At 48.3% G+C, this 15,382-nt stretch overlaps 1 protein-coding gene across 2 annotated transcripts in view; it reads right to left on the bottom strand.

The window, feature by feature from the left end:
- Window positions 1-14,586, bottom strand: part of LOC116825214 (scavenger receptor cysteine-rich domain-containing protein DMBT1-like) — an 84,959-nt gene extending 70,373 nt beyond the window's left edge. The window contains exons 1-2 of one of the 2 annotated variants that reach the window (XM_075066005.1): window positions 14,464-14,586; window positions 12,413-12,724 (exon numbers count right to left, since the gene is read on the bottom strand). In XM_075066005.1, coding sequence (XP_074922106.1) covers window positions 12,413-12,724; window positions 14,464-14,524 — 373 coding nt within the window. In that variant the 5' untranslated portion in view covers window positions 14,525-14,586. The remainder of the gene's footprint in view (window positions 1-12,412; window positions 12,725-14,463) is intronic. The other variant, XM_032781002.2, reaches the window with a different exon arrangement.
- Between the last annotated feature and the right edge of the window lie 796 nt (window positions 14,587-15,382).

Genomic DNA, 15,382 nt, shown 5'->3' with positions numbered 1-15,382 from the left:
CCCTGGTTGACTCTGGCTGTGGTCAGACGCTAGTCCGCCAAAGCCTAGGCTTCCTGGAAGACCCTCGACTGGGAACCATCCAGTTGCAGTGCATACATGGCAACGTTTGACCCTATGCCAGTGCCCAATTCCCACTTACCGTGGATGGAGTCACACAAACCATGGTGGTCAGCCTGGCCCCACAATTCACCTACCCCGTGATCTTGGGGCATGACTGGCCAGAGTTTCCGAGTGTCCTGGGGTCACATGTGCAGGAAAGCCCTGAGGTCACCCCAGCATTAAAAGGGGACTGCTGCAAGAACCCCACAGAGGGGGCTGAAGAGGCGGGGCCTGGGAGCCAGGAAGGCGTGTCGGAAGACCCCCCCACTAACGTCTGCAGATGTCCCCAAAATCAACACGGATTTCTGCCGGGACCAGAGGGAGGACCCCACCCTGGGTCGGGCATATGAGCAGTTGGCGGTGGTAGACAGCACTCTGATTGGTCCGGCCCAGGCCAAAGTATGGCCCCTTTTCGAGCTACGATGCGACTGCCTCTATCGGGTGGATCGAGATTCCCACACCAGCGAGGTCCAGACACAACTGTTGGTACCTCGGTGCCAGCGACGAGCAGTGATGAGACTCGCCCACGACGTCCCAGCGGCCAGGCACTTGGGCCAGGAAAAGACCCTCGCCCGAATTCTGTCCCAGTTTTTCTGGCCCGGGGTGCACCAGGAGGTGCAGAACTATTGTAGCTCCTGTCCGGAGTGCCAGCTGGCCACTCCCTCGTGGACAGCCCCGGCCCCCCTAATCCCCATGCCCATTATGGAAACCTCATTTGAGCAGGTGGCAATGGATTTGGTGGGCCACCCCAGAAGAAGCCGAGCCGGGTTTCTTTACATCCTGGTCATTGTGGACTACGCTACCCGCTTCCCCGAAGCTGTCCCATTCCGGAGCATCACCACCAAGACCATTGAGGATGAACTCATCAAGGTCTTTGCTCGTGTGGGCCTGCCCTGGGAGATCCTCACCGACCAGGGCACCAACTTCACCTCCCGGTTGCTGCGGCAGGTGTGTAGACTCCTCGGGATTAAGCAGCTATGCACCTCCATGTACCACCCACAAACCGATGGCCTGGTGGAGCGGTTCAACCGCACCCTGAAAGACATGCTGCGCAAGTTCTCCCCAGAAGACCTGCGTCGATGGGACCAGCTGATCCCACCATTGCTCCTGGCTATCCGTGAAGTACCCCAAGCCTCCACCAAATTCTCCCCCTTCGAGCTATTGTATAGCTGTTGCCTGAGGGGACTCCTGGACCTCATGAGGGAGACCTGGGAGCAGGCCCCATCACCCACTCAGGGCCTTCTGCAGTATGTCCTCCAGCTTCAGGGGCATCTCGCCCAAGCTGGGATTCTAGCTTGAGAGAATTTGAAGGCAGCGCAGGAAGCTCAGGCCCACACATATAACTGGGAGGCCCGAACTCGTGAGTTTCAACTCGGCGACCGGGTTCTGCTTCTCTTGCCCTCCAGCAAGTCAAAACTATTGGCCCGGTGGCAGCGGCCATATGAGGTGATTCGGAAGTTCAGGGCGGTCACCTATGAGATTAATCAACCAGACTGCCGGAAGAAGACCCAGTGGTATCATGTCAACCTCCTGAAGCCCTGGCGAGAACGACAAGGCCTCCTAATTAATCCCTGTCACCCAGAGCCCAAATTAGGACCCCAGGTTACCCCGACTGAAGACGCCACGATGCCTCAGCTTGGAGAATCACTAACTGAGAAGCAACGCAGACAGACCGGGTGCCTCCTGCAGGCATTCCGTGGGACATTCACTGCCCAGCTGGGCTATACGACCCTCGTATACCATACCATTCAGACGGAACCGGGGGTGGTAATCCGAGAGGCCCTTACCCTATCGTATGCGGCAGGTCGTCGAAGAGGAAGTCCAGGCGATGCTAGAGCTGGGCGTTATTGAACCATCGCAAAGCGAGTGGCACAGCCCAGTAGTCCTGGTACCCAAATCGGATGGCACCCGGTGCTTTTGCATTGATTTCCGTCGTGTCAATTCCATCTTGATGTTTGACGCATACCTGATGCCTCGGGTAGATGAGCTGCTGGACCCTCTTTCTCACGACCCTCGATCTAAGCAAAGGATACTGGCAGATTCCCTCGACCCTGCTTGGCAGGAGAAGACAGCATTTGCCACGGCCACAGGCCTCTACTAGTTCACGCGGATGCCCTACGGTCTCCATGGTGCCCCCGCAACATTCCAGCGGCTCATAGATTGCCCCCTTCATCCTCATCAAGGGTAGGTGGCCATGTACCTCAACGATGTCATCATTTATAGCGACCATTGGGAGAACCACCTGGAGCGGGTAGCAGCTGTGCTGAGGTCCCTACAAGGCGCAGGATGAACTGCCAAACCGAAGAAATGCCGTATCGGGTGGCAGGAGACCACCTACCTGGGTACACTATTGGAAGGGGACAAGTGAGACCGCTTGTGGGAAAGGTCCAAGCCCTAGTGGCACGCCCACCCCCCACTACGAAACATCACGTTCGCCAGTTCCTCAGACTTGTGGGCTACTACCGGAGATTCATCCCCGACTTCACCTCCATCGCAGCCCCTTTAACAAGACTCTTGACCAAAAGCAGTCCCAGATGGATCGAGTGGACCCCGAAGTGTGACCGTGACTTCCGGGCCCTCAAAGACTGTCTCTGCTGCGAACCTGTCCTGTACAGCCCTGACTTTACCCTACGGTTCATCCTCCAAACAGATGCCTCGGAGGTCGGACTGGGGTTGGTCCTGTCTCAGGAGATGGATGGGGAGGAACACCCAGTTATATACCTCAGTCAGAAATTATTTCCACGAGAACGGCACTACGCTGTAATCGAGAAGGAGGCCTTGGCAGTAAAATGAGCCTGTGACGCCCTGCGTTATTACATCCTGCGGGCCCCCTTCATACTAGTCATTGACCACGCTGCCCTTTAATAAGAAATAATAATATGCGCCTAATGCGGTGGTACCTGGCACTACAGCCCTATGCTTTTACCATATGCCATAGGGACGGTAAGGACCACGCAAACGTGGATTTGTTATCCCGCCTGGGAGAGTTGGACAGGTCTGGCCCCGATGGATGGGAGCCAGCCTTGAGGGGGAGTGTGTGTAGCGAGGCGGTGGGATACCCCACAGCCCTGCCGAGGGACGGGCCTTCCCTAACACCAACGTGGGTGGAGTCACTGCGTCCTGTGCCCGCCCCTCAGAGGTCACGGCGCAGACCCGGAAGTATAAAAGCTTTCCGGCAGAGCTCAGCGGAGAACCAGCCGCCGCAGAGACCAGACGTCTGCGACCGAGCTCCTGCTGGGGAGACAGCAGAAGGCTGCAGCCAGCCTAAGGTCGCAGGGGGCCAGCCGAGCCTACCGCTCGCTCTTTACCCTGTGGAGGACTGGCCAACCCTACCCTGCTCCAGCTACCCCGAGGACTGGCTGAGCCTGCCCCTCCCCAGCTACCCCGAGGAGGAGTCGAGCCTGCCTCTTGCCAGCTATCCCGAGGAGCAGCTGAGCCTACCGTCCGCTACTTACCCGGAGGAACCGATGGTGTTCGAGACTGCCGGCGATGCTACCACGACTCAGGTAGCCTATGAGGGGGAGTGTGGAAGTAGCCCGGGGACAGCCGACCCCAGTCTGGCGGCAGCACTGCCAGAGCAGATGTCAGTGGGTTGCAGCCAGGATCCCCACTAACAGCAGCGAGTTTCTGCCGCTGCTAGGGCCCCGGGCTGGGACGCAGTGGAGTGGGAGGGCCTGTGTCCCCTCTGCCACCCACTCCTTGGGGTGGGAGACTCCCCATTTCGCCCTGGCCTGGAGAGGCTAGGACCTCCTGATATTGGAACTATTGACTCAGTCCCTGCTTAAAGGCCTGAGCCTTTGACTATTTGCTTGCTGCCCCGCCCTGACCTAAGGCCTGGGCTATTATTGAACTACTGACTCAACCTCTGCCTAAGGGCCTGAGTCTCTCACTGTTTGGGTGCGGCCCTGCCCTGACTTAGGGCCTGGGCTGCTCTAGAACTCTTGGCTCAGCCACAGCTTAAAGGGTCTGAGCCCCTAACCATGTGTTTGCTGTCCCCCACCAGCACAGAGCCCAGACTGACAGTGAGCTAGAAAAGGCGGTGAGATAGCCCACAACCCTGCCGAGGGATGGGCCTCGGTCGGACACCTTTATAGGGACCCAACCTACCCCTTAATGCCATGGCTCATGAAGCCATACACAGGCAGCCTGGACTCATAGACTCTAAGGTCAGAAGGGACCATTATGATTATCTAGTCTGACCTCCTGCACAAAGCAGGCCACAGAACCCTACCCATCCACTTCTATAACAAACCCCTAACCTATGTCTGAGTTATTGAAGTCTTCAAATTGTGGTTTGAAGACCTCAAGTGGCAGATTAACCTCCAGCAAAGTGACCGTGCCCCATGCGTGCAGAGAAAACAAAAAAGCTCCAGGGCCCTCTGCAGTCTGCCCTGGAGAATTCTTTCTGGCCCCAAATAATGGCAATCAGTTAACCCTGAGCATGTGGGCAAGACTCACAGCCAGCACCCAGGAAAGAATTCCCTGAGGTAATTCAGATCCCAACCTACCTAATATCCATCACAGACATGAGGCATACTTACCTGCTGATAATCAAAGATCATCTGCCAAAATTAATTGCCAAAATAAGCTATCGCATCACATTATACCCTCCATAAACTTATCAAGCTTAGTCTTGAAGCCAGATATGTTTTTTGCCCGCACTACTCCCCTTGAAGGCTGTTACAGAAACTTCATCCTCTAATGGTAAAACCTTCGTTAATTTCAAGTCTAAACTTCCTAGTGTCCAGTTTATATCATTTGTTCTTGTGTCTACATTGGTACTAAGCTTAAATATTCCTCTCCCTCTCTAATATTATCCCTCTGATATATTTATAAAGAGCAAAGCATATCCCCCTCAATCTTCTTTTGGTTAGCTAAACAAGCCAACCTCTTTGAGTCTCCTTTCATAAGACAAGGTTTTCCATTCTCGATCGTCTAGTAGCCCATCTCTGGAACTTGTTCCAGTTTGAATTCATCCTTAAATATGGAGACCAGAACTGCAAAACAGTTTCCAGATGAGGTCTCACCAGTGCCTTATATATGGTAAACACCTCCTTATATTTGCTGAAATACCTTGCTATGCATCCTAAAACCGCATTCGCCTTTTAAAACGGCCATATCACATTGGCAGCTCATTCATCTGTGCATCAACCATTACTCCCGAGGTTGCTTCTCCTCTCTGTTTACTTCCCTACTGAGTGTCCCCCAATAATAATAAAATCTTTATTATTATCCCTAAATGCATGGCCTTGCACTTTTCCACTATTATATTTCATCCTATTACTATTACTCCAGTTTACAAGGTCATCAGATCTTCCTGTATAATATCTCAGTCCTTTTCTGTGTTAGCAATCCCGCCACTTTGTGTCACGCAAAACTTTATTAGCACATTCCCACTTTTTGTGCAAGTCAGTAATAAAAAGTTAAATAAGATTGGTCCCTAAAACTGATACTTGAGGAACTCCACTAGTAACCTCCTTCCAGCCTGACACTCATCTTTCAGTACGAATCCGTCATAGTCTTCCCTTTAACCAGTTCCTTATCTACCTTTCAATTTTCATATTGTCTCATCTTTTCCAATTTAACTAAACAGTTCCAGTGGAAACCGTGTCAACGCCTTACGAAATCGAGGTAAATAGATCTAACCGCATTTCCTTTGTCTAGTATTCTGCACCTTTCTCAAAGAAGCAACAATCAGGTTGGTTTGGCACAGATCTTACCTTTTCTAAAACCATGTTGTATTTGTCCCAGTTACCATTGACCTCAAATTCCTTAACTACTTTCTTCTTCAATATTTTCCAGAACCTTCACATACACAAATGTCAAAACTAACGTCTGTCGTTACCGATCACTTTTTTCCCTTTCCTTAAAAATAAGAACTATGTTAGCAAATTCTCCAGTCGTACGGTACAACCCCTGAATTTACCAATTCATTAAAAATTCCTTGCAATGGGCTTAGCAATTTCATGTGCCAGTTCCTTTAATATTCTTTTTGGATGAAGATTATCTTGGGCTCTCATTTTTGTCCCATTTAAGCTGTTTTGAGTTTGGTCTTCTACCTTGGATGTGTAATATCTACCTCCTATCCTCATTCCATTTGTCATCCTTCCATTATCCCAGCTCCTCTTACTCTTATTAGCCTGAGGCGTATTTTTAGATTTGGCATGCCTAAATATCTTAACCTCCATTTCATCTAGTGTTTACCGTCCTTCGTCTTTTTGTTTTCTTTCTTATTTATGTGGTTGACCTTTTTTACTTTGGTTTTTCCTTTGCAAGGTCCAACTCTCATAGCTTTTAGCCTTTCTACTTTATCCCTCATGTTGCGCTACTAAGGTAGCTTTCCTTGCTATCGCCTTCTTCCTCCTTGGGCTTTCTGCTTTTTCTTTCCGTCTTCTGGCTTGCTCATTTTCACTGTTACTCCCCTGCTGTTTTTTCCCCTTTTTGGGATGCAAGCTTCTGAATAGTTTCTGCAACTTTGACTGAAGTAATTCCAGGTCCTCCGCATTTAGATCCTATCAATTTTTCAGTCATCCCACCTCCCTGCTAATTTCTTAATTTTTAAAGTTAGCCCTTGGAGTCAAAAACCCTATCCCAGATCTATTTTTTTTGTTTATCTTTCCATCTAGTTCGATACTGAATTAGCTCATGATCACTCAACCTCAAGGTTTGGTCCCCTATCAATATCACTCTTGCTATGAGGTTCACTACTCACTAAACAAATCTTATGGGCTCCCTCCTGTGGTTCTTCAACTACTCGTGAAGAAATCCCAGTATCACATCAGAAAAATCTGAGCCTATTATTCGCAGCACTGTCTCCAGTCTATATCTTGCGGAGTTAAAGTCTCCCATGATAACACAATTCCCATTAGTGTTATTTTCATTAACTTAAGAGTCTACCATATCAGATCAGATCCCGGTGAACTGTAGCACACCCAACCACTATCTCAGGGGAGCTCTTAGAGCTTCTTTCCCATGTGATTTTTTCCCAGATAGACTCCGTCTTATCCATTCCATCACTTTCTTATTTCTTTATAGTTACCTCATCAATGAATACAATGCACTTACCACTTGCCTTTATTTTCTGTCTTTCCCTAACAGCACGTAGCCTTCATATGTACTCCAGTAGACTAACTATCCACCATGTTCTCTGTTATCCCTATAATATCCTGTTCAACTTCCTGCAAGTACTTCAGTTTGCCTCCATTTTGTTACTAGGCTCCTCGCATTAAGTGTACAGACATCTTAATTTTTGCCATTTGGCTTCACTGACATTCTTTACCTCCGTTAGAACAATAGACCTTCTACCCATATGCACCTATTAGACCTGGTATCCTACCTAGCCTTCGTCCTTATGTCAATCTTCTGCCCATGGCTGTATCCTCTCTTACTTTCCTTTCTTCCCTCTCAGTGTTAAATTCCGGCATGGATATTACCTGGACATCTCCCAACCACCTCCCCCAGATTCCTAGTTTAAAGCTCTCTTAATCAGTTGGGTGAGCCTCCATCCTAGAAGTCTATTTCCCTCCTTACTCAGGTGAAGTCCATCCCGAGAGAACAGTCCTCTGTCCATGAATGCTTCCCAGTGGCCATACATCCCAAAGGTCTCCTTATAGCAGCACTGCCTGAGCCATGTGTTGATCGCCATAATCTTGTCACACCTTTGTTGTGTATAGTCAGGAGCTGTTCAACTATAGGCTGAGCAAGTGCAGAATGGTGGTGGAATGTGCATTTGGCCTTCTAAAGGGCACAGTTTACTGAGTAGGTTAGACCTCAGTGAAAGCAATATTCCCATTGCTTATTGCTGCTTGTGGTGTGCTCCATAACATCTGTGAGAGTAAGGGGGAGACGTTCTGGCAGAATGAGGGGTCGAGACAGATCACCTGGTGGCCAGTTTTGAGCAGCCAGATACCAAGGCAATTAGAAGAGCACATTGAGGCATGCAGCACATCAGGGGGCTTTGAAATAGAGGTTTTTTTCAGGCAATTGTGTGATATGTGTGTTTGTCATTGATGCAAAACCACCCCTGTTGGTGAATGTACTTCCCTGTAAACCAATCCCTGCTCTGACCACAGCTCATAATAAAGTTCATAAAAAAACCTGAGATCACAGGCACCGCTGAATAGTAAAGGAAGCCCGGGTGTACAAAGCGTCTGATAACATGGTGGGGGAAGGAGGCAAGGACAAGGTCACATAGCTTATTCTAGCCACATAAATAAATTAAAGCTGCTTGCATAGCAGCCTTCTGCTGCTTGAACCATCCCCTGGAGCTGAGTGGCAGGGTGCCCGGAGCCTTCTCGACCCCACATTCTCGGATGTCTGGGTGAGGAGGATACAGGACAGGCGGTTCATCAGTGGCTGCAGCGGGGCTCTGTAGTCCAGCTGCCTTTTCTGCATCTTCACCAGCCTCCTCGTCATGTCTGTTTGCTGCCCCATCAGCCTTAATATCTCATCCTATGTGTTACGATCATGCTCACTGCGTGCTCTCCTGGCCTCTGACACCATACACCTGCATGCATTAAGCTGTGCCCTATCAGTGCGGGAGGACTGCATGAGCTCTGCAAACATGGCATTGCAAGTGTGCTTTTGCACCTTCTAATCTGCGATAACCCCAGCAATGGAGTTGATGCAGGGAGCACAGACACATTTTCAGCTGCAGTGGGGGAAAGAGCAAAGGTAGACTTTACAGAAGATACGTTGTTGAGAACACAAGGTTGACTCTTTTACAGCGAATGAAGCACTTCGCCCCAGACAGCACATCTGTTTTAGGTACAAGGTCTCATTTTGCCTTTAAATTGAGCACCTACAAGTATTGTGTCACAGTACACATGTCTGGGCAACAGAATTTGGTTTGCAGGCAGCCATGGTAAGTGAAGGGTAGGTGGGGTTTTCTGCTTCAGCATTGATAACGTGGGAATGGTTGCAAACTGCAGAGCCCTCCTTCCCCACAGCAACCAATGCTGCTTGTGTTTGCAGTTGAAAAGGAGGGGCTGCGGTTTTGGGGTGGATGTGCACAACATGCACTGTCAGCATGGGACCCTCACACACAAAGCTTGGCTGTTCTCCGGGATGATCCCTTTTAGCAAAATACAAACAGCCTGGCATATCTGGGGTCATAATGTGTCCGGGGTCAGCACATAGCGGGGATTACTCTTCCCTTATTAAACTTCCACTATTTCAACCAGGTGACATGAGTGATATCAGTCTCCTGAGGTTAAGACAGCAAGATAAGGAGTCCGTACTGCAGGAATGTGCCAAAACCCAGGACCCTTTGCTGCTATGCTTTGTGCTGCAATGATTCCAGACTACTGGCTTGGCATGGTAAAGTGTCCTGCAGTGGAGGATAGAATAAGGCAGCCTTCCCCAGAAACCTTCTGCAAAGGCTTTCAGAGTACCTCCAGGAGATTTTCATGGAGATGTCCCTGGAGGATTCCCACTCCATTCACAGACACTTAACCAGACTTTTCTGTTAGCTGTACTGGCCATGAATGCATCCCAATTGTTCAGGGCAGATCAAACATTAAACATAATCACATTTAACCCTTGCAGCATCATTATAAATGTGTACTCACCAGAGGTGCCTCTCCACCATCAGGCTCCAGGAACGATAGGGGGTTGGTCTAGATGACCTTCTGAGGTCCCTTCCAACCCTGATATTCTATGATTCTATGATTCAAGCTGGGCCTTAAAAACCTCCCCCGATCACCACAAGTTTTCAAAGATAATGGTCAGTGGCTCTGAATCATATCAGCTAACTTCCTCAGCACCCTTGGATGAATTAGATCTGGCCCCATGGACTTGTAAATGTCCAGTTTTTCTAAATAGTCCTTAACCTGTTCTTTCACCACTGAGGGCTGCTCACTTCCTCCCCATACCGTGCTGCCCAGTGCAGCAGTCTGGGAGTTGACCTTGTCTGTGAAGACCAAGGCAAAAAAAGCATTGAGTACTTCAGCTTTTTCCACATCATCTGTCACTAGGTCACCTCCCTCATTCAGTAAGGGTCTCACGCTTTCCCTGACCTTCTTCTTGTTGCTAACATACTTGTAGAAACCCTTCTTGTTACCCTTCACATCCCTTGTTAGCTGCAACTCCAGTTGTGCCTTCACCTTCCTGATTACACCCCAGGCATGCCCGAGCAATGTTTTTATACTCCTCCCTAGTCATCTATCCAAATTTCCACTTCTTGTAAGCTTCCAGACCAGACTAACTCCCTTTGAGGGACAGGGGTTAGGACACGCGTCTCTCCTTAGCATCTAGTCTTGGCTAGCGTAGGCAGCTTCTCACTAAATATGCTGGCTTTTGTGAACCCCATTCTGAGGCATCTGACTTTCCCCATGCATTGTACAGGGAACCTGTGTGCCTAAAAATCAGACTTTTTGAATTCCACTGGGTGATGAAGTATAACACCTAAATCTCCTTAGCGACACTAACGCTCAGGCTCCTTTAGGGCCATTTACACCCTATTTTTGAAAATGCCAAGCATATCCAAAAGGCAGCTGATGTCTAGCTGCCAAAGCTTCTAATTTCAGCTGTACAAACTACTGAAAATTCTTACCATGTTGCATTAAAATAAAACAAAATGAGAAGTGGCGATGAGAGAGATTTAAAAACAAATGTACAGCTTGGAGAGGGTGATGGGGCAGAGAAAGAAACCAATCTCTTGGTTAAAGAGAAGGGGGAAAAAAGACAGAAATATGGAAATTTTCCAGTTAAAAAAAAGAATTTCAAACTTACATAGAAAGACTCAAGCACTAATTTCACATAAATGCTAGTTAAGATAGTGGAGAGAAAACCATTTTTGTAATACTGATGGGAAAGGTAATATTTACAATGCTTTAAAAAAAACCACTTTTTTCCCTCAGGAATCAGGTGAGATGCAATAGAAGGACTTAATAGAGGTGATTATAAAAGAATAATACATTTCACTCTTCATACAAAAGGCTTCATCCTGGAAGTAGCCGAGGATACAACTTTGGGCTGGATTCTCCTCCAATTGAAAGTGGTGGGAATTTTGCTATTGACTTTAATGGGACAAGGATTGAGCTCTTGAGTGTTTAAGGAAAAATGCTCTACCTTTTGTGAAACACCTCTGCCCATTTGTCATGGGAAGGAAGGAAAACGTAATCCACTGTCCAAGAAGACTCAAGATGACACAAGCAAATAGGGTGACCAGATGAGAGGGAGAAAATATCGGGACACATAGGGAGGGGGGTCCACTGGCGGAGCAAAACAAGACAAATGGGGCTGGCAGAGCAGCGAGTAGGAGGGCGAAAAGGTGAGTGCTGCTGGTGGAGCAGTGAGGGGAAAAAAAAATAAAAATGGTGAGTGCTGCAAGTGGAACGAAATATCAGGACAAATTGCCTCCCGACCAAAGATCAGTCGGGATGCTGGACAAAGACCTAAATATTGGGACAGTCCCGATTTTATTGGGCCATCTAGTCACCCTATAAGCAAATCAGATAGCTGTGTGTGCCATTGCTTTGGAAACAATGCCTTGAGTAAAGCTGTTTCTCCAGCAGGGAGCAGTAAGAGGAGCTGTGCTGTCCATCCCTGAAACACCCACATAACAGTTCAGAGAAGAACCCGCTGACAATCAAATCACCAATACTGAGAGGAATTAACACCATTTGGCTAGGGAGAGGTCTACCTCAGGATCTCTGCCTTCTTACGAAGGGCTCCTTCATGCCAAGACTGCAATTTGCATAATTCAGAACCTTTACAAATCACAGCAGTCACGCCAGGATTTCCTCATTAGCCAGTGATATGAATAACAACGGTTACAGGAGTTAATCCAGATTGTGTTCATTTCTCCCTCAGGCCACAGCAATGTGATACACACATGGTGGTGGGTGAATGGCTGGCTTGGGAAGGCAAACCCCAGCCCCGCCCCTTCTGCCCAAGTCCACATCCCTTCCACACCCACCAGAGCCCAGCCTCACTGTGGCCACTGGCCCCTGCCCTGTGCCCCCAAACCCCCTCCCCATTATGGCCCCTGCCCACGGCTAGCACTTCCCCCTCCCCCCAGCAGCACCAGACAGCTGTATGGCCCCAGCTCCCCCTCAGCCCCCAGAGCAGCCGGGCAGCCACACCACAGCTCCAGCCTTTCCACATGGCTCTGACCCCTGGAGAACCTGGCATCCATGCTGCTGCCCCAGCCTCCCCGGCCGGCCAGAGCATGGTCGGGGTCACCCCTGTTATTTTGGGAAGGCACTGTACAGGGAGCCTGGGAAGGCAATGCCTTCGCTTGCCTATGTTATCCGCCGCCCATGGATACACATCATTTTGCCTTGAGGGAGTCGGATGGCTGATTTCTTACCGGAACAGAGCACTCCAGCAGGATAAGGGCAAGATTTCAATTCCCATCCTCCATGTTTGCAGTCCCAGAGAGCTGACTCGTTACCATGACAAATAACTTCTGTGAGCCAAGTCAGTCCAGAATGTTCTCCAAAAATTAAAGCTTCAGACGTGGCAACAGCAGATCCACATCCCAGCTGTTTACAAATGACTGAATGATACTGCCGCTCTGTTTCATCATCATCACACACCATCCCCCACTGATCCTGGTGTTTAACCTCCACTCTCCCAGCACAGGGGCTGTCTCCATCCACCAGCCTCAGGACATCAGCACCTTCAGACAGACACAGAACATGGTTGCAAGAGAGAGGATCCTTATTGTTGTCAGTTATCCCATCTGGCTCTGTCAATATCATGAATCAAATCCCAGAGTGGGCTTCATCTCCCTTCTCCCAGTCATATTCCTCACAATAATCAGACAATGGAAGGCAGGGGTCAGCAGCATGGTAAAAATTGAGGTCTGTGGTAATTTTTAAAAAAATTGAAAGACTAAATGACAATCTCCCACAGAATGTCTGTCACTAAGTACGGTAATTTTGTCAAGCGTCTGTCACACAGTTTAGTGTGCCAACCCCTGGTGGAAGGTGTTGCCTTCACAAATCTCACTCATCTTCTCCTGTACCATCCAGCTGGGCTGTTGCATATGAGCATAGTCACAGCTGAAAGATACACAGCAATGTTCCTGGCAGCTCTCAAGAGACCCTTCACTAGATCCAATTCCTCCAGACACCAAGTACCTTCCTTTCCCTCCAAATCACTGGAAAACATTCTCATTGGGAACTAGCAAATCTCCCTTTTACCTGAGCGCCTGCGGTTACCCACTGCATCAGCCACACCCACCAGCTGTTGAATCGCTTGCTTTGCACAGAACTCCCCAGCAAGGGGGCATTTCAGAAAAAATAAGAGGTGCGGGAGTTATGTCAGCTTTAGACCTTTATATGGGATAGTCTATCCTGCAAAAGCTGGGTGGTGCTGGAAGACATTATGGGACATATATGAAAAGTTGAGGGGGGCAACTGCTCCACTTGCAAATGGTGCCCCTACTCCCCAGCCTGCCTGTTTCCCTTACCACTCTCCCCTAATCAGTGCCATGCATAACCTCTCTTCCTCTTCTGCCCCCACCCATCCCTCCTGTACCCAGTCAGTGGAGCCCCGCTCCTCCCTCATACCCACTGCTGCCCCTTTCCCTCTCCAGTCATTGCCCAGAGAGTAGGGTGACTACATTTTCAAAGTGACAGACATTTGACTCAGGCTAGGAGGCTGCGAAGTTTCCCACAGGATGATTTAGTGTGAGTCAGAGAGGAGCATACAGGAAGAATTTGGCAGTTGGGGAAAGAGTTGGAGTGAGAAAAACCAGCCAAAGGCATCCCTCCTGTAAGGCCAGACTCTCTTCCCCCAGTCTGCCCCTTTTCAGTTTCTCGGGGAGTGCAGAGTGGCCAGAGTCTGGTGCTAACTGCCCTGCTCAGAATTCTCCCAGAGAGGAAGAGCTCTTAGCTGCTGTAAAGCCAGTGTACCTGGTTCCTTCACCAACTCTTGGTGCAGGGAGCACATAGGGGATGGAAGGGGCCTGCTGGAGTACAGATACACACTGCCATTTCCCAGGTGGTCTAAGTCAGAGCAGTCCCTAGGCCTTCCTCATTCTTCTGTCTTGTACTGAGAAGAGAATCTGGCCCTAATGCTTTTACTTGAGTGGTAATTAGTTCTGGAGTCATTGGTTTTGCTAATAAACAGCTCCGGCCTCACAGTGCTCCAGGGGCAAGAGATTTTGTACAATATGCATAATCTGTCAGTGAGAACTAATTATTGAAGTATATAAACTTTCTCCCTGATACTCATCTACAGGAGACAGACACAACTTTAGTTTAGTTTTCTTTCTATGAGAAAACAGTTCTTACTTTTTACACCATTCGTGACTGAAAGCAAAAAAATCACTAAAACCTATTGGACTCCATATTACAATCCTTTAGGGTCAGTTTGTCTCAGTTCTATGTGTGAACTAAAGCAGGTACTTACCTATGGTGGAGTGAAAAGAAAGGAGAAGCCAAAGTAACTGAATAGAGAGAAGTTCCTTCATTGTCACCCTGATCCGTCTTCCTCCGACACTGCACTGGTTGCATCTAACCCCCCTGCCAAGACTTATCTGTGTTTGAGATGTGACCACAAAGAAGTGGAAGGGAAATATATAGATTCAGCTGCTGGTGTCAAGGGCAGGAAAAAACAAACTAGAACTTCTGAAAACTCACACCCAGGGCGTGGGGGTCAACTGTAGCCGAACACACATCACAGAATCACAGCCTTTTTTGGCAGTTGGGATCAGCTATATCAGAAAAGAAGAAGCGAAGACCAGTAGTGGAAACACAGTTTCTTAAGATTTCCTGTATGGCACATGTCAATCAATTATAGTAGGTGCCCTCAGAGGTGGAAGAAATTCTTCAATTACACTTTCTAAGCTGTGAACATTACCGATGGTGGGGACTCTGCTTTGGCTGTTATAATCAAAGATGATACAGCTGATTTGTCTTGGTGCATTTTTTCCATTCTTTTAACATGGTTAAAAAACAGTGTAGACAAATGCTACCCCATTCATAACTGATATTGTGGCAACTGTCCCATTTGACAGTTTTGGAAGAGAACATTTCAATTTTTCATTTAGAAATTAAATGTATTTCATATTTTTTTAAAGTCTAAATTGGAGCAAAATGTTTTGATTTTATCAGAATGAAACATTTTGCTTGACCCAAAATGATTTTCCCGCCAGAATTTTGTTTTGTGGGAAATGTTGAATTCTTTGGGTTTTAATAGTTTTTGTTCAAAATTGCAGGATGTCTTGCAAAATGGAACAATCCAACTTTCATTCCTAAGTCATTTGCTGTCTATACTGTTTAACATTGTATCCAGTGTTTCTGTCCTCCCAGCCCTTATCTTCAAAACA

Source organism: Chelonoidis abingdonii, chromosome 5, assembly GCF_003597395.2.
Source record: "Chelonoidis abingdonii isolate Lonesome George chromosome 5, CheloAbing_2.0, whole genome shotgun sequence".
Taxonomy (NCBI): Eukaryota; Metazoa; Chordata; order Testudines; family Testudinidae; genus Chelonoidis; species Chelonoidis abingdonii.
This window is presented reverse-complemented; position numbering and strand designations above follow the sequence as displayed.